The sequence below is a fragment of the Podarcis filfolensis genome (assembly GCF_964270895.1).
Source record: "Podarcis filfolensis genome assembly, chromosome: 3".
Classification (NCBI taxonomy): Eukaryota; Metazoa; Chordata; class Lepidosauria; order Squamata; family Lacertidae; genus Podarcis; species Podarcis filfolensis.
The window spans coordinates 26917180-26936219 of NC_139606.1; the positions used below are offsets into that span (position 1 = coordinate 26917180).

The window sequence follows — 19040 nt, forward strand, 5'->3', positions numbered from 1 at the left end:
ACATTATTCAGTTATTTAATCCCGACAAGCCAGCCAGCCATGGTTCTACCTCAAATGCTACAATGCCATTACAAGTGGAAATAGTCCTGCAATGAGATTTATTAATATTTTTCAGCTTGGCACGTCTCAATCATAATTGTAAATTGCTCTCCTGAGCACAATGTACAGACATATTAGAAGCTATGCCTCTTTATGTTATCACTGGGCCTTGAATGACTGCAGGTGTGATAATATCACACTCTTGGGGCCTGCTTGGAGGGAAAACACACACACTAGAAATCTCATAAGGATAGAAGCTCTGGTTAAAATGTGACTTACACATCTGCTGCCTAACAGTGCTAGCCTCCTTTCTCTATCTGAGATCTTAGCAGAACTTGAGAAAAACTCACATATTAACCTAGTGATGAATTATGTTCTAAAGACCCAGCAGCCTTGGTTCAATTCAGAAGCGAATTTCTGGATACTGGGTTGTCAAGAATTATTTGTTTCTTGATTTCTGAGCCATCTCTTCTCCCCAACCCACCAACCCCAGCCAGGCATTAAGAGTGGAGAGGCAGAAACCAAGAGGCTTGTCATGCAAGCCTGAAAATGTGCCATCCCATGCCAGCCAAGAGGCACTATAGCACCTCTAATCTAATAATAATACTACTAATAATAATATTTATTTATACCCCGCCCTCCCCAGCCAAGGCCGGGCTCAGGGCGGCTAACAAGCAATAATAAAAACAAGTTGAATGAATACAACTTAAAAACAAGATTAAAATACAACATTAAAATATTGAAACATTAAAATATTAAAATGCAGCCTCATCACAGGAGGAGAAAGGAAAAAGGAAAAAGGAAAAAGAAAGAGGGGGAGGGAATCAAATCTAGGAATTATACAGTGCATGGGAACAAGATGAGACAGGAGATTCTTCTCTTCCCTTTTGCCAAGGGTCAGGCAAGAATGTGTCAGAGGCAACAGATTTGATCTTTGCAATCTGAGAAATCATTTTTAAATGCCAGGGTAATTTAAACGAGTCAGCCCCTCTGTACAGGCACGCAATGATACCCTTGATTCTCTCTTCCTCCCTGCAGACCTCACACAAAGCCATTCATCATGTATCCCTCACTTCATTGTACTGGGTGACAGCTGTGCGCTCATGGATGATTTCAGGCCTTTTGGCAGCTAATGCTGACTGCCAGCCCCATACAGCTGTAACCTTGGCCCGTAATGCTGATAAAAGCTGTGCCCCCAAGAATACTAAGAAGAAAACAAATGCCCTTTTGTCCATATGGATGGCAGGGAAGAAGATCCAGTTATGTTTTTAACAGCTATGGCTTTGACATCCCTCCCTCCCCTCTGTCACTGTTTTTAAAAACAATAACTGGTAGTTCTAGGAGCCTAGTCCCAGTGAAGTGGGGGAAAATATTATTGGTTTTAATAGGCAAGCCTAGTGTGACACAGTAGATTCACATGGCTACTTATTTTTTTTACTTCCTTTAGTATTTTTTCAAGCTTTTTCTTTGTGACTTCGAGGACTAGAACCTTATTTTACACATCGTATTTCTTTCTCTAGTCCACCTAATTCTGCACAAAGTCCCACATCTTACAGGTATATGTAATTCACAGGATCCCATCAACAGTTCAACATTTCCAGAGGCTAATAAGAGACCAAACTTATAGATGCTTGGCAAAGGCAGTCATTGCTTATATGACTTCCTCTTATAATGGATAGGATAGTGGGAGCTAAGTATTTTAGGCTGTATAGAAGCATAGTTCAATGCCCACACTTCAGGGCAGTGAGCTGAAACCTGTGGCCTTCCAGAAGTTCTCAGACTCCAACTCCCATAAGCCCCCAGTTGCATGGCAAGTGGTCAGGGATGATGGGATTTGTCGTCTGACAACATCTGGAGGGCCACAGCACAGGAAATAATAAAAATATTTGCTGCGTCCTGGCTGCAGATAGTTTTGCTACACCCAGGAAAACTGCTTGAATAGTTAAGACAAGTCCGTACAACTTGCAGTGCACCAAGTTCAACACAAGCTGCCAACTAAGTATGAGGGCTCGGTGGAAGATCCATAAAACTTCTGTTTTTGCTGTCTCTCTGGGACTACTGAGCTCCCGTTGCTCGGTCCGTGCTCCTGCCAACCTAGCAGTTCGAAAGCACCTCAAAGTGCAAGTAGATAAATAGGTACCACTCTGTGCACTGCTCTGGTTCGCTGGAAGTGGCTTAGTCATGCTGGCCACATGACCCGGAAGCTGTACGCCGGCTCCCTCGGCCAATAAAGCGAGATGAGCGCCGCAACCCCAGAATCGGCCACAACTGGACCTAATGGTCAGGGGTCTCTTTACCTTTACCTGGGACTACTAAAAAACAACCCCAGAGGTGTCAAGTACCTGGAAGATTGCCTGATTTAGGAGATACATATTCCATCCTAAGAGACTGGGATGTACAAATTTTAGAGAACTTTGATTTAAGGAGACTGGAAACTGTCTGGAACTGAAGTTCGGAAACAAAAGAGCAAATACTATGAAGAAGTACAGAAAAAGGGGAGAAAAGACTCGGGATCATGATTAGACTCCAATAGCTGTGTGTAGGCAGTAGACGAGTCACGTCATATAGCAGGGATAGTCAACACAGTGCTCTTCAGATCTTCCGCTCCCATTAACCCCCCAGGCAGCATGGCCAGCGCTGAGGAAGGATGGGAGTTGGAGTACCATGCTGGTACTATCGATTCTGTATTTTCATTACGGGGGAGTGAAAGTGCTTTTTGAAAACTAGGAGCCAGTTCAAAAGGTCAAAACTGGAGAATAATTCAGCTCATTCTTGTGTTATTTCAATAGAGCTTTTAAATACCATTTTCAAACAATTATTTTTATTTTCCAGTATCTCGGTATCTCCCAATAAGTGCAGCAGCACTTATTGACACAGGTCAAACAGCCACTTCCACACAGGAATCCGACAACAGAAATCCTGTCTGCCAGGCTAGGATACCTGGCAATGGTCATTGATTGCTTTACTTGGGCAGCCCGGCCATTCTTTTGTGATGGTAAATACTTTAATTCCTGGATCCTGGTCACAGGCTCACCCTATTCATACACAAAGACGCCCTAAAGACAGGTAAGCGAAATACAATGGAGAGGCTTTCCCATTTCCTTCCTCCTTGCAGAGAAACATTTGAGGTCAATTTGGGAGAGTCAAAATGGTTTCAGGATTGCTCTCCTGTTTATATACATGGTGTTTGCCTTTTAAATTTATGAACATTTAAATTTATATATTTGAGACCTTAAATTCTTAGAATTCTCTGTTGTCCATATGACTTTGTCCTCCAAATCACTGCTTTCCTACACTTTCCTCTGTCTCAATCTGGATTTTCTCATATCCTCTCCCCTTTTGGAGCATCCCTGGTATGAGAAAGTCCAGATCAAGGAAGGTCAAAAGTGTGGGAAGGCAGTGATTTGGAGAATCACTGTAGCCATATGGACCACAGAGAATTAACGGGAAGCTTACTACCCACATTAAACAACAGTGAGGATGAGCCCTTAGTGTCTCTTTGTGGGTGCTTCCCTTCTATTGCATTCTGCTTAAATTGGAAACTCGTAGCTTAAGCTATAGCTGTGTGTGTGTGTCCGTCCCTTTGATCTATTTTAATGGATTACTTGCAGCAAGGGTTTTTCCCTGCTTCAGGGCTCCTGACACACAAATAAAGAGCCTTTTGTGTTGACTTGAATTAAAGTTGAATAAGCCTGGTAAACATCTGGTAGATCTTAGAGGCACAGCAGGAGACACAAAAGCTGACAAGAGTAGCTGCCCTATGGGAAATCTCAGCTTTCAGATCTGCATAAGGAAGAACAATACCAAAGTTGTATTTCCTCAAAGCGCCTTGACAAAGGCTGGAAAGAACAAGCCAGTGAAGTGATGTCCGCCACTTGCCAATTTTGGCAACGTGTCCGAATGTTCACGGAGGCAACACCTTTAATAATAAAAACAACTCTGCGTCCATATGGTGAGGAATATCATAGCTGCCCTCATGCAAAACGAAAACCTGCTACAGCAAGAGTCTGTTGAAAGTCTTTCGTTATCCCTATGGCTACAGCTGAAGCAAAAAGCTGATCTTGGGACAAGTGGAAAATATGTTATGAGAAAACCAGACATTCCAAAGGGGAGGCAGAGGAAAAGGATCTCTGCAATTTACCAGGAAAAGTATGCTGAAGTTACCGTTCAAAACATGTGGAAAGAGAGCCAAGTAGCACAAAGGGAACGATAACAAAGGAGTGGAAAGGTAAACTAGCTGGCTCTGGTCCTTGCGAATTCTGTGGAGAGTAAAGGTAAAAAGGGGACAACTGAGCAGGCTAGCCATATCTCATGGCCAAGCTAGCCGTATCTCGCATTTCTAACCACACACTCCAAAGTAATTACAGTCTAATCTAGATGAGGATTCTTTAGGGTGTTTCTGCGTATAAAGGTAAAGGTAAAGGTACCCCTGCCCGTACGGGCCAGTCGTGTCCGACTCTAGGGTTGCATGCTCATCTCGCTCTAGAGGCCGTGAGCCGGCGCCGTCCGAGGACACTTCCGGGTCAAAGATTTGATTGAGGTTCTTCTGATAGCAGCAGTTCAGCTGGAGAACTGCTTGAAAGAGCATCTCCTTTGCATGCAGAAGGCCTCTAGTTACATCCCTGGCATTGCCAGATAGAAAGAACCAGATGGAAATCTGAAATCTTGGAGAGTCCCTGCCAGTCAGGGCAGATAATGCTGAGCTAGATGGAGCAGTGATCTGACTCTGAATAAGGCAGCTAACTGGATTTTCCTTCTTTCCCCCCCAGCCCTTGGAGAGTTAGAGTCAATGCTTACTATGGCCCTGGGGACACCCTCCCAGGGACCACAGGATTACAAATAGTTATTTCAAAAATGACTGGCACATCACATATGCTCAACACATCTCACTGTGTCAGTATAGATCAGTACATCATAGGTTTTCTCCAGATAGTTCCTGCCTCTTTATTTCTATTTACATCTATAGTGCTTTGGGTTTGTTTTGCTAGTGTTGCTCCTTGCACGCTGTCGGCCATTTTGTATTATATGCCTTTTAGGCAGCTCCACAGTCGCAGAGAACATGCTTAGTTAGGCTTTCTCCTCCATGGCCTGAGGGCAGTGGGGATGCTTTAGGTCAGATCTATGTGTTCGACTGAAGTGCGTAAATCCAGCATGCTCTGAGCCAGAGTTTTTCATTTTGTCTTCAAGGTCAGCCACAATGGTGATAATAACTGATGACCTTTACTTCTAGAAGTCCAATGGCTAAAGAGCAGTGGTAATTTCCCAAGGATGATTGTTTTCTCTTTCCACAAAAGCCAGGATTTTTTCAAGAGTTTCTCTCTCCTGCTGTTTCCTCCAGGTTTTCTCACCCATTCCAGAGCAGCCTTTTAAAGTCTCTTCTATTTCCTGTTCCTCCTCCTCTCTTGGCTCTTAACAGAGTGCATCTGTTTTCTCTGTTTAGGTTATTGAAACTGTCTACTAATCTAAGATATGTACCTTTCAGTTTATGCTCCTCAGTGTTGTTTTTCATCCAGCAATTGCTTTTCTAGCAGCTGACCTAAAAGCACCTCACCCCCCAAATAGGCCAATATTTTCCTGGCCAACTGTTACATGCACAAAGGGCATATAGGAAGTGCCAAAAGTGGCGATTAATGACATTGCTGTATGTTAGGGATGGGGAATCAGCCTAGGGGCAGCATTCTATCCTGGACAACCTTCTAAGGACTACATGCCAATGGTAGATGGGATCCAATGGCAGAAGTGGGTGGAGCACTGGATGTGGCACTTACCTTTGTCCAATAGGCCAAATCTCTCCATTGCCCATTCAAACAAACAAGATGAACTATCACAGTCCAATGGCACACGCCAGCCAGGAAAAAGTGCTTGAGGATGACATGGAGCAGGGTCAGTGAGGGGTATAGACGGTGGAGAGTGGTGTGACCAGAGGAGTTGTTAGTCTCAGGAGATTCCTGCATTTGCCCTCCACGCGTAAGGTTGCCCTCCTCTGATTTACATATATTTCGGGTAAGGGGAACTTGTAGTCCAACAACATTGGGAGGGCCACAACTCCCATCATTCCTGACCCATGGCCATACTGGTTGGGGCTGAAGGGACCCAGAACTGAAGCACATCTGGAGGGTCACAGGTTCCCCATCACTCGTATAGTAGTAATCTCAGAATGAGACACCCAGAAATATGTTCTAAAGAGCAAAATCCTTGAAGGACATCCCAGCTCTGTCTGCAGTGTATGTTTAGGCAATGTGGTTGCATTGGTAGGCAGGAACAATACTCATATCTAAACTGATTAAGAGGTTTGGAGAATGTTTCCATGGGAGTAATACATTGCAGATAAGCAGCATCTAGTGTGCAGGCCCAAACCATGAAATGGAAAATATGAGATGACAGAATGTCTTTTCAGTATGCTACTCATCCTTTTACATGTTCTGAATTTGTTTCTTGGGTGAAATCTATGGTGTCTTCGGCTGTTTAAAAGACTCTTACACCTGTCTAGGTAAGAAGAATGGGTAACTATAGTTTATGAATAATTAGGAATTATCCTATGTAATATTTATATGAACATGATATTAGCAAGAGGAAACTAAGTCTGGAAAACATAGCTGAAATGTAGACAATGGGGGTTCTGGTCTATTACCATACCAAAAGATCTTCACATCTGTGAAAGTTGAAAGTGTACAGAATTACAAAGAACAATGCTGATATGTTTCCGGAGTACAAGCTGTACCTTGATAGTTCTTGGTGTGAAGCACAGGATCAAAACTCTGGGATGGTGCCCAGAGAACATCTGATTCATCCCTCAATATAAAGTTAGCCTCTCATAATACAATCTAAGTAATACTGAAAGGGGCTTAGAAGTAGAGAGCTGGTGAAGAAGCCTTCAAAGTTAGGGCTGCCATACGTCCGTATATTACCAGGATTTCAAAGGTGGAATTGATGTCTGGGGTGAATTTCCGAGAGGTGGTGCTGTGTCTTGGATCTTCGGCAAGTCAGTTGAAAAAATGTTGGTTTTTGCATTAGCTCAACTTTTTGGGTGTCCTGGGCTTAACTTTTTGAAAAATGGCAACTCTAACAAAGTGAAGAGTTCACTTTCCACATGATCTAGATGCCCCTGAGGCCTTGTTCTGTTGAACGGTCACTTTAAAATGTGAAGGTTCATTATTGTTTCACAAGTTGTGTATGTCTTTAAGGGCCAGGGCCAGGGCAAATAACGAGACCCAGTCTTACAGCTGTGAAACATAGCAGGTGCTGCTAGGTTGTGTTAATGAAGCTGTGTCAGCAATTGGGTATAATATATAAGGAGCAGCACCTAGCTCTCCCATTACCCTGGGGGATGAGTTGGTGGTTGGGTCTGGTTTGTTGTTGATGTATTTAGTGTATAAGGAGTTTTTGTTTTTGTTATTAAAACCTTGTTTAAGTTATTTTTGAGTCCCTTTTTAATGCATGGTCTCCCCAGCAAGCTCTCTGCAGCGCTACTAAACTGCAAATAGCCAACATGTTCATGTGTGTGCAACTGTTGAAGCCAGGCAGGAATGCCATTAACTCAACAGCCCAATTGGTAAATGTGTGCCTGGTTACCTGTAATTAGTGATACTGTCCTACATCCACAGGGCACACCATGCACTGAGAAACTGACATGCAAGCAGATTCATTTAAATAATTACCCATGACTCTTTTAAAAAATGTGACCTGTTTATTGTAACTGAGAAGCATTCATAACAGTGCAAACAATTCTTTGGTAGATTTATTTAGTACAATAAAAATAACTAAGACTTCACTTTTGGTAGGAGTTTTTTTTTTTATAAAAAAAGTAAATAAATATGGAACAATTGCAACTGAAGAAATACTGAGAAAAATGATCATTTGGCCATTGGCCACTGTCTTAAAATGTTACATAGGCTTTAATCAGCAGAAAATGTAAAAAGAAAAAGAAAAACATATTCATTTGTACAATGTTTGAATTAAAAAAAAAAAGAGACCTATTTCCTAATCCAGTTTACCACCAGAGGTTTAGTGGTAATAAATGCTGGAATCTGTATAATTTTACATACTAATTTGGCAAATACTGATTAGATATCTGCTTTATTTAACAAGGGAAAACAGAGGTATATTTGGTTAATGAATACATGGAAAATACTAAAGTGGCCGACACTACAATTGTATACAGAAGTAGGACCCATTGAATTTAATGGGGCTTACTCTCAGGTATGTGGTTATAGCATTACAACCTAAAATACCTGAGCAGGTTTTTCCCCTCCCCTCTTTTAAAACAATACAGAATAGAAAATTAAGGGTGACTGGTAACATTAAAAAACTTCCTCTAGCCACCAATATGCTTGTTATCGTTCTAGCCCTTGTTTCGAAATCTGTCCAAGTTTGTAAGAATTTTAGATAGCAGCTTGGAAAGCACAGCTGGGATCTGGATTTTCAATAAAGCAAAATATTTTCGTGCACTGAAAGACCTTAAGAATTAAACTCCAAATTTAAATATAACACATAAAAATAGGTATTTTGCTGTAATGGCACAAAGCCAAATATTTGTGTATGAAATTGCCTCACAGTACAAACCTGTGCATGTTTACTCAGAAGTAAGTCCCGCTGTGTTTCATGGAGTCTTCATAGACTGCAATCCAATCCCATCCCCGTTAGTTAGCGATTTAAGATAGAGTGCAGGGCTCTGTCCACTTACGTTGTGTGTATGTCCATTTGTAGCAGAGGTTGGTATGCTGCCAATAAGTCCTGAAACAGGGAATTTCAAACCAAGGTGCCAGAAACTTTGAATCTTTGGGATCCAAAGCCCGCAGAACCCTCGGCAGCCTAGTTTTAAGCTCCTCAGCTATTCCAGCCTTGGCAGTGGAACAGCAAAAAAATGTAAAAAAAAAAACCCAACCCCATCTTCAGCTTTCCATCCTGGCTGGTAGGGCTTTGGCTCTCAGGCTCCTATTGTCCCTGGTCTGGTTATGATTGCTCTGTAAGTGTGTGTTAGGATTGCAATCATGATGCTGTATGCACTCCATTTTGCTTACCACCACCATATAGAGACACAGTTGCTGTCTCCATCAAACAGGTTTCTTGGCTAATTTGGCAATGCACAATATGATAGATAGGAAATGATTTATGCGAGGGAGCTGATGTACCAAAATATTATTAGACTGGCTTTATTTAATGCACTTCTGTGTTATCAAACAAAATTATTAAGCAAGTTGAAAAGGTTCCTGTATTTGCCCCCTCCCCTCTTTTTCGATATGGCATTGCTTTTTTAAGTCCCTGATCCTTAAATCCTAATGATTTAACTTAGCAATCAGTGACTTTGTCTTTAGCATTGGTTAGAAAAGAGAGTGAGTGTGTCAGGACTTGAAGAACACTGCTATATTCCAGGGAATTAAGACTTGTTTTCTGGAAAAGCACCATTTAAGAAACCAAACATGTCTGTCAAATGAGGTATGAGAGTTTTCCTTCACTGTATGTAATAATACATGTTGGTTATAAAGAGGCAAAGTTGAAAATACAAAGGTAAACAATGGCAAGTTATTGTAGACGTACATTCGACAGTGCTTTTTTTTACCTCTTAACTGGGCACACAGATTCACAAAAAAGTAATCAACAACATGATTTTGACACAAGGACTATGGGGGCGGGGCGGGAAACAGGCACTATGCATTATGGAAAAAAAACCCTTAAATGAAACCATATTTTTAAAATAAAGTTTGTAAAGGAACAGCTAATCTCTATTTGGTAGGCCTTCTGTCGGATGGGTTTTTCACAAATCACGCCATGGTACAGCTTAGGAACAGATCTACAGGAGCAAGTTTTTTAGAACAATTCAGTAGGTAGGTGTCATTTAGTGCCCTTCACTAAGCTGTGCTTCACTATAATTTCTCCACCCCCTTAGTTTAAATGGGCCTGCCCTTTTCTATCTGCACACCTTTGTTTTTACTTTCACATTCCATGACAATACCATGGAATACTATACTAGAAGATAGAAGAGGATGCGTACACCGTACCCTTGAGAAATAAGATGCTGGGGAACGATACACTTTTTAACAACCACACAAGGCAGCAGAAATAGGACTAATGAAGCTTTCACAATCCTTGTACCTTGATTCCAAGATAATCCAAATTCACTGACAGGCAGCTAGTAAAGGGGAAAGGTGTCTCCCTGGGAAGACATGTGGCAGCTTCAGGCACAATGCAGGACCTAAATCGAGAGTGAATCTGACATAGGTCTGATTCTTGGGGGTGGGGGGAGGGGATGCCCATTCAGCTATGCTTTTTAAGAGCAAAATGACTCCAAAATTAGAGGGCATCGTATTAAAAACAAAAGGTTGCAGCATGGAGGGCTTCTGTTCACTGTTGCCAGTCAGTTAGATATGCCCCCCCATGTCTCCCATTTTATTTCCTCTTGCACATGATTTTTCTACCACTGCAACAGGAATTTAGTATTCTATGGCAAGTCAGGATGCACAGACCCCATTGGGCAGTCTTTGCCTCACATCCCAATTTCAGGGATTTCCCCTTAATATTGGTATACGTCTCCAAAGTATTCCAGGGGAAAGCAATCTTGGAACAGGTGGAAATGTTACCACTGAGTAACTACAGAGAATCTCTATATGCAGGGGTTTTTTTTCCAGCTGGAACTCAAGTTCCAGCACCTCTCAGGTGGGTGCCATTGGCATTTTAAGTGAACAAGGGAGGCGTTCATGGTGAGTTCCGGCACCTCTTTTTCTAGAAAAAATATCCCAGGCATTAAATGTTCCAGATGGGACGATGGTGCTTTTGGAAATCTGCGTTCTAGAATGTATTTCCCCACCCCTAGAAATTAAGCTCTGATAAGAGGATTTGCTATTACTGTACTGCTTCAGTGTCCTATGGTTTGCAGTGCTGGAGGGGTTGGGCATTTTATCCCATTTATTACATCAGATAAGCAGTAGGAACCCTCTATGGTCCAATCCAAACAATATTTTCTCAAGGGCAAACACTGCAAATGAGGCCAGAAGTGTCCAGAAAGTCAGGTAAGTCCTATCTCAGGTTTAGCTCAATGTGCAGTAGTCAGAGCAGCCTCTTTTTTTGTTATTGCTGTTGTCTTGCAGCAGTGCCTTCTCTTTCATGAGTACACAGACTTTCGAATTACGTTACACAGTGCAAGGCTGAACACATATTTTATGCCTATGATTTCTGATCATCTCCTAGGTATTGAACAGAGAAATAAAGAAGGGCAACTGTGGACAGTGGATAGGACAGAATATTAATACTGCAAAGAGATGCGGGAGAAAACCACAGCAAAATTTGTGTTCTCCACCCTCATCCTCCTTTAGAATTGGCACTGCCACAGAATATTGAGCAAATACTGAGTGAATGCTGTAAAGACATGATGTGAGTAGCTAAATAAGTAGACTATGGGTCTCAGAAAGACAAACTAGCTCCATCAAGGTATTTGACAGAAGGCAAGCTAGACTATCAACACTGGGCCGCACAGTATTTTAAAAACAAAAGCTGTGGCCCTCTTCGTCCTAATAAATGGCTCCTGACTTCCTTTGGCCAGTGTATGGAGAAATAAAAGCCAGCCTAATAAGACTCAAAACCACTTGGCAAAGGAGTCTTTAAAAAGTAGCACCAAGTTTTCAGTTTGTTGAACCTGAGAAGATTGTCCTGTCCTGTCCTGTCCTGTCCTGTCCTGTCCTGTGTATTCCCTTTCAATACTTTTACACGGTGGTTTTTCAGTGGGCAAGCATGTAAAATAATACATTTCCTTACATTGTTACACCATCATTTGAATGCTGTCCTGAAAACGTCCTGTTGTGGTTTTATGCCTAATGTTACCTGTATTTTGCCATCAGCAGATATCCATATGACTTGTGGTATTGTGACCATTGCAAAGCAGGCTTAGAGCTTATTTTCCTTGCTAACAGTTTGTTTTAAGCAGACAGGACAGCAAACTCCTTTAAGCTTCACAGGTGTTGCACAATCATTCGGTGGACACGATTCCACATAGCAGGTTATCTGGCCAACCTGTGTTAGGAAAATTATAGCAACAGCTTAGCACACATCCTAATAAAGTGTTCAATAGCCAGTGACATTATTAAGCAAATATCCTCCCACAACTGGCATTATGCCATGAGCTACTAAGTTCGCTAATTTAATAAGTTTTCTACCACAGAACCCACATTTAATCTAATGGTTATTAATGTCAGCACTGTTTAAAGTTATTGTCCCTAACCCACACTTCAATGTATTAGACTCTCTTCAGTCCAATGGACATAGAGATAATAGCTAGCTTATCCTGAAAAATCTTCAAGAGTTTGAATTGTATGAATTGTGTAATTTGAGTTAAATTGGAAGAAATTTCAGGAATCTTCTGCACTGTTTATTCAGTAATCTGCATTACCAGATTTCACTAGTTTGGGGAAGGGGTAGGAAACTCCTCTAGCCAGGCCCTACCCAAACCACACTAGCAAATTTCAACCATGCCTTTGGTTTCTGAAACATTAGCAGGCATTGCTCAAAACATTTTGCAGCTGTAAGAACTAAGGGCTGGCTCTTCAAAATAAAATAAAATAAAGCTGGGATTCTTAGGAAGCCAATTTCTGTGCCCATTTCCATACTGTTCTGGCAGTAGCTCCTTTGGTGAGAAGACAAGCCAGTAGACTGACTGAACAGAAGCTTGTCTTGCTGGCAGTGAAAACTGTTGAGGCCAAAACAGCAATCAGAGTTCCAGCTGTATTCGTTATTCACTCCTGCATGCACAAATCACTTCTTCAGTTTGCAAGTGCAAAAACTGCAATGGCAATTACCTTTATTTACAATTAAGCACACTGCAAAATCAGTATGATGTTGGAACCCTATTCATGCTTGCTTGGAAATACGCCCCACTGAACACAGTGAGCCATGTCTAGGTAAGTGTGGAGACGCCATGTTAAAACCATGAAAACGAATATTCTGATTACTCACTTTGCATTCGCACGTGGTGCACGGGTCTTTTTTCCAGGTTTCGTTACTGGAATAAGATTTACCCTTTTCGTCAGTGCATTCAGATCTACTGAGCCGTGATTCAAGTTTCTTTATCTGAAGAAAGGCAGGAAATCCTTGTTTAGCTATCTGTATACTAAAAGCGTTCCCATTACCTTCTGTATGCAAGCCAGTAAAACCACAGAAACACAGCCTTCTCTTAAGTACTCAAATTGTATCTAGTTTGTTTCACTGAGAGATGCAGTCCAATAGGGTTCCTGGCTGGTTGTGGAGGCTGAAGGTCTGCATTTGATGTCACATTTCACTTGACTGTCAAAAAGCTCTGCTACTGGAGTGAATGGGGTCAAGTGGAAGTTATAGTCTGGTAGTTTCCAAAGTGGATATTTCTGGTCTGTGACAGTAATAAATCAATTCATTCATTCAAAGTGGGTGGTACTGCCCCCTGGAGGGCAGTGGGATTACCTAAGGGGGGGCGCTCTAAGAGGCAAGGGGGCAGTAAGAGGTATAAATGACTATGATACTTTGAAAACCTGGTAATACTAGATCAAGTTAATCAATTTTGTTGAATTTTTTGAACTATATTGGATTTTGGATAAATGTGCAATTAATTGCTACTGTTTTGAATTTTGATGTGTTATCATATGCAAAAGACCATTCTGAACAATGCTTTTTATAGGGTAGGGGGCACTGAGGGATGAGGTTATGGAACCAAGCAGGTGATGGCCTGAAAAGGTTAGGGAACCACTGTTCTAGGTCCAAGATTTGCTGCTTGTTGATGGCATGTATTCACACATGAAAGGGCATATGTGTGTAATTGAAGATATCCTACTCACTTCAAGAGATGGAAGCCAAGAGATGGATTTGAGATGTCCAGTGTTGAGCACAATGAAGTTACATATTTACTGTATGTATATCCAGCCTTCATTATGAGGAGCTCAAAGCAACATTCATAGTTCTCCGCCACCCTCACAAAGCCCTGTGGGAATCCTTTTCTCTCTCTCTCTCTCTCTCTCTCTCTCTCTCTCTCTGCACTTCCTTGTATCTCAACTACAAGTGCTAGTCTTAATGCACAAGTGTTCCTTCTCTCTCTCTCTCTCTCTCTCTCTCTCTCACACACACACACACACACACACACCCCTACCTGGATCTTAAAAATGCTTCCACTGCCACAAGGATTCCTTCAATGAGTGGAAGGGCCTTTAATTCAGTGGGGGGAAACTGTTCTTTTACCAATTCCTTTCACCACTCTCGTGCCACCTTCTATGCCATTCCAGAGGGTCAACCAGACCACCAGTAAATTGTTTTTCCTGTGTGCAACTCCCAACCCACTCCGCAGTGGGTGCCGATAGCATATTTTCAACCCTAACCATGCACTCTTTCATACAATGAGCAGAGTGCTTAAGACAGTAACTCTCCCCCCACTTACCTGGGTGTAAGCCCCATTGGACTCATGAGACTTACTTCTGATCAGACATGTATGGGATTATACTGCTGAAACACTTTCTAATATTATCTGAAGAACCTTTTTTATGTTCACCTGTTTTCTGAGGTCTGTGATAGTTTTTTGCATGTCACCAACAAATTCTTTGAAGTCATTCATGACGGGTGCTTTCTTGCGCTCGTCAAAGGATGAGATGGTGAGGTTAGAGAATTTATTCTCCCTTGCAGAACTGCAACGACAAAAAGTTAACCAGTATATTAAGCAGGAGGGGCAACCCATTTCTTTTTTGATACGTAGACGTTTCTATAAAGAAGGTTAGTTTACTAGTATGCTTATGCTGTACAAATTAGGCTTAGGTGTTTCAATCCCTTGCAGACACACAATGGAGGATCTAGCAATGGCAGAAAAGAATTAGGAACTTTCCACAACGGTTATGATTTGCAATGGTGACCCTTTGGTGCTGAATGAGATGCAGAGTTGATATAGTCATTAAAAGTTCTTAGACTCCACATAGTGAAGACCAGATGGCAACTGCTTTCTCCTCAATATGTTTTTGAAATAGGTGTTGCTGCTGTAACAGAATTCTTTCACGATGTGAAACTTGGCATAAACTTTACCGCATGCAGAAAAAAAGAATATGCTGATTGGCAGGTGTTCCCTTTATTGAGCTTTACATTCTGCAGACTTACCGGTAAAATAAATGCCAGTAATACATTCCAAAAAAATCAGAAGGCTAGCAGTCTAATAAAGTGCTTTAATCCTCTCTCCTCCCCATGTTACTTGAGATAAGGATGAGAAAGCCAGCCAAGATCAGGAAAGAGAATGCAGATTTAAAAGTCTACAGCAACAAGTGAACACATGCATTATTATTCTCCAGTGTATAAAATGTGACCTATGTAGCAGAATTACTATTTCCTCTTCCAACAGAATCTCAGTTTTACTTACAAAGAAAACTAAAGCAACACTTAATGAAAGAAGGAGATTGGCGCTGAAGGGAAAAACAGCACAGTGTAGGATTCAGTCCTAACATCCCCATTGTACTTGAATGCTAAAAACTGACCCCTTTGTATTGCAGGAGGGTTGGAGAAGAGCATAGGCTTGAAACAATCTGAAAAGGTTGACCAAAGCAACATCGTTTCAGCCATTACTCACTAAGTCTTTACACTTCACCATGGAAAGATGTTACATCATTAAGGTGTAGAATGACCCTGTTATTCTTTAGAAGATATATGGATATTTAATTTTATATTAAATATCCATATATTTGAAAAGAATATATATTTAAAAGAATGCTCCAACTACCGCACAATTGCACTCATTTCACATGCTAGCAAGGTTATGCTTAAAATTCTACAAGGAAGGCTCAAGCAGTATATGGACCGAGAACTCCCAGAAGTGCAAGCTGGATTTAGAAGAGGCAGAGGAACCAGAGACCAAATTGCAAACATGTGCTGGATTATGGAGAAAGCTAGAGAGTTCCAGAAAGACATCTACTTTTGCTTCATTGATTATGCAAAAGCCTTTGACTGTGTCAACCACAGCAAACTATGGCAAGTTCTTAAAGAAATGGGAGTGCCTGATCACCTCATCTGTCTCCTGAGAAATCTCTATGTGGGACAAGAAGCTACAGTTAGAACTGGATATGGAACAACTGATTGGTTCAAAATTGGGAAAGGAGTACGGCAAGGCTGTATATTGTCTCCCTGCTTATTTAACTTATATGCAGAATTCATCATGCGAAAGGCTGGGCTGCATGAATCCCAAGCCGGAATTAAGATTGCCGGAAGAAATATCAACAACCTCAGATATGCAGATGACACAACCTTGATGGCAGAAAGTGAGGAGGAATTAAAGAACCTTTTAATGAGGGTGAAAGAGGAGAGCGCAAAATATGGTCTGAAGCTCAACATCAAAAAAACCAAGATCATGGCCACTGGGCCCATCACCTCCTGGCAAATAGAAGGGGAGGAAATGGAGGCAGTGAGAGATGTTACTTTCTTGGGCTCCATGATCACTGCAGATGGTGACAGCAGTCACGAAATTAAAAGACACCTGCTTCTTGGGAGAAAAGCAGTGACAAACCTAGACAGCATCTTAAAAAGCAGAGACATCACCTTGCCGACAAAGGTCCGTATAGTTAAAGCCATGGTTTTCCCAGTAGTGATGTATGGAAGTGAGAGCTGGACCATAAAGAAGGCTGATCGCCGAAGAATTGATGCTTTTGAATTATGGTGCTGGAGGAGACTCTTGAGAGTCCCATGGACTGCAAGAAGATCAAACACATCCATTCTTAAGGAAATTAGCCCTGAGTGCTCACTGGAAGGACAGATCGTGAAGCTGAGGCTCCAATACTTTGGCCACCTCATCAGAAGAGAAGACTCCCTGGAAAAGACCCTGATGTTGGGAAAGATGGAGGGCACAAGGAGAAGGGGACGACAGAGGACGAGATGGTTGGACAGTGTTCTCAAAGCTACAAACATGAGTCTGACCAAACTGCGGGAGACAGTGGAAGACAGAAGTGCCTGGCGTGCTCTGGTCCATGGGGTCACGAAGAGTCGGACACGACTAAACAAACAAAAATTTTATATTCCCAGTCACAGAATAGTGTATCCTGGAAACAGCAGAGCAGGAATTTCTACTCTGCAGATGCATACTGCTTCTAAAGGTAATAATAAATACAACGAAGAACCTGACCTCTTTCCATCTCTTTGCAGCTGATGGAAGTATATAAAACGGTAGCATTTAAAAGGCAAAAACCAGGGTTGCTGTTGTTTTTTTGGTCTTCCCTGCTTTTTTAAATAAAATTTTCAATTATTTAATAGTATTTTTATTATACGTTAAGAAGTGCATCATATTAATTTTAACCCTTGTTTATTGTTGTTTCATAGTGCTGAAACATGCACAGTCCCCCCTCCCCATTTTTATTACCTTTGCATGTTTTTAAATGCCTCTCACTAGAAATAAGCATATGTTAAAAGACTGACTCGTAAACAAATGGAAGATTAAAGACTTGGTGATGATTGTCTTAGATCAGGGTTTTTAAACGATAAAATATGAAACTCCAGCAGACATTCATACTGGCTAATTTCCAAGCATGGTATCCCATTACAGGTTTTGCAAACTACAGACTATTTTACAAATCTGAGACCGTTACAGTGTGTACCACACACATTTTTAAGCATCTCTCCCACCTACCAAAATGACAAGAACCATACACTTCAACTTCCTAAGATATTTACATCATGCTCGCATCCTCCTGCTCAGAGAAAAAAACCAGGAGGAGAGAAGGAAAAGCCAAAATGTAATTTAGGTGTGTTGTTGATGCAACTCATAAATTACTTTGCCTATGCACTGAAGGCATGACGTCATAGTCCTAGGAAGGCCCATCTATCATCCTAGGTGGAAAAAGTACACTTGGATTAGCAAAGCTGTTCAGGATTTTTATGATTAAAAGCCCTGTACATTAGTAGGACATACAAGATTCTTTAAAAATAAATGTTATTTTCTTTAGAACTGGAATTGTATTAATTAAAGAATCCAATAATCCTGTTCCTAACATGATATTCTGACATGTTTGTTGCTCCTCATTACTGAGGCTTCCCCAGTTATCTCCCTCGTAAGATGCTATGGATAACTAGAGCCAAGAGCCAAGTGTCATCAGCATACTGATGACACCTCGCTCCAAAACGCCTAATGACCACTCCTAATGGCTTCTTGTAGATATTAAACAGCACTGGAGATAACACACCTTTGTTGTATGATTCACAATCCACTTGGTCTTATCAAAATGATTTTGAATAGTAGTCTGGCACTCAGTGCATGAATCTCTGGAAGGATAGCAACCCATAAAAAATACAACAGCGCAAAAAATGACCGCATTTTGGATCACACAAGGTATCCAACCTTGCAATCTGAATAACCATGCATTTGCCCCGAATTCTTTTTCCTATGTAAGATAAAACAAGTCTGGGATTCTGAATGATTGCTTGTGATGCAGTAGCCAAGAAAGATTTCTTTCTAAAGCTATTTAATTATGAAGCTCTTGAAATAAAAGGAATGCAACTTTTGGAAACGAGTAAGACATACGACCTCCTAGCTGATAAGATACGGCCACATTCCTAAAATTCATGTGCTGAAGGACAAAATAAAGACTTGCAGCAGAATGTTTGGGAGGTGTCCAAAGACTTCTGTGCCTCAGTAATAACATGCATGTTTACATATTGTCATTTTTAAAAATAAATGAATGAATGAATGAATGAATGAATGAATGAATGAATAAAACCTTTACCTTGTTTTTGACATTTTCATGTGCTTTGATGGCTTGTCTTCACGGAAACTGAAATCAAGGGAACGTCTTCCTCGAAAGTGGTAAGAGAATGCATTGAATTGTCCTCTAGTTCTACAGTCTGAAATTGAACAGAATGTTATGGGGTTTATGAACAAGTTTTCGGATTTTAAAGACATGTGAGTTAAACCACAGAGCCTAGGACTTGCCTATCAGAAGGTCGGCGGTTTGAATCCCCGCGATGGGGTGAGCTCCCGTTGCTCGGTCCCTGCTCCTGCCAACCTAGCAGTTCAAAAGCACGTCTAAGTGCAAGTA

General features: G+C 41.3%; 1 protein-coding gene and 1 long non-coding RNA gene across 5 annotated transcripts in view; one reads left to right on the top strand and one right to left on the bottom strand.

Annotated features, from left to right (window-relative positions):
- Positions 1-19040, top strand: part of LOC310759829 — a 39416-nt gene that overhangs the window by 17495 nt on the left and 2881 nt on the right. For both annotated transcript variants that reach the window (XR_014546541.1, XR_014546542.1), the window contains exon 2: positions 17035-18808. This is a non-coding gene — a long non-coding RNA (uncharacterized lncRNA). The remainder of the gene's footprint in view (positions 1-17034; positions 18809-19040) is intronic.
- The window catches only part of PXDN (peroxidasin), a 73136-nt gene continuing 62098 nt past the window's right edge, over positions 8003-19040 (bottom strand). For 2 of the 3 annotated variants that reach the window (XM_083607052.1, XM_083607053.1), the window contains 4 exons: positions 18729-18846; positions 14537-14669; positions 12982-13095; positions 8003-12042 (listed from right to left, as the gene is read on the bottom strand). In XM_083607052.1, the coding sequence (XP_083463178.1) occupies positions 11917-12042; positions 12982-13095; positions 14537-14669; positions 18729-18846 (491 nt within the window). In that variant the 3' untranslated portion in view covers positions 8003-11916. The remainder of the gene's footprint in view (positions 12043-12981; positions 13096-14536; positions 14670-18728; positions 18847-19040) is intronic. The other variant, XR_014546464.1, reaches the window with a different exon arrangement.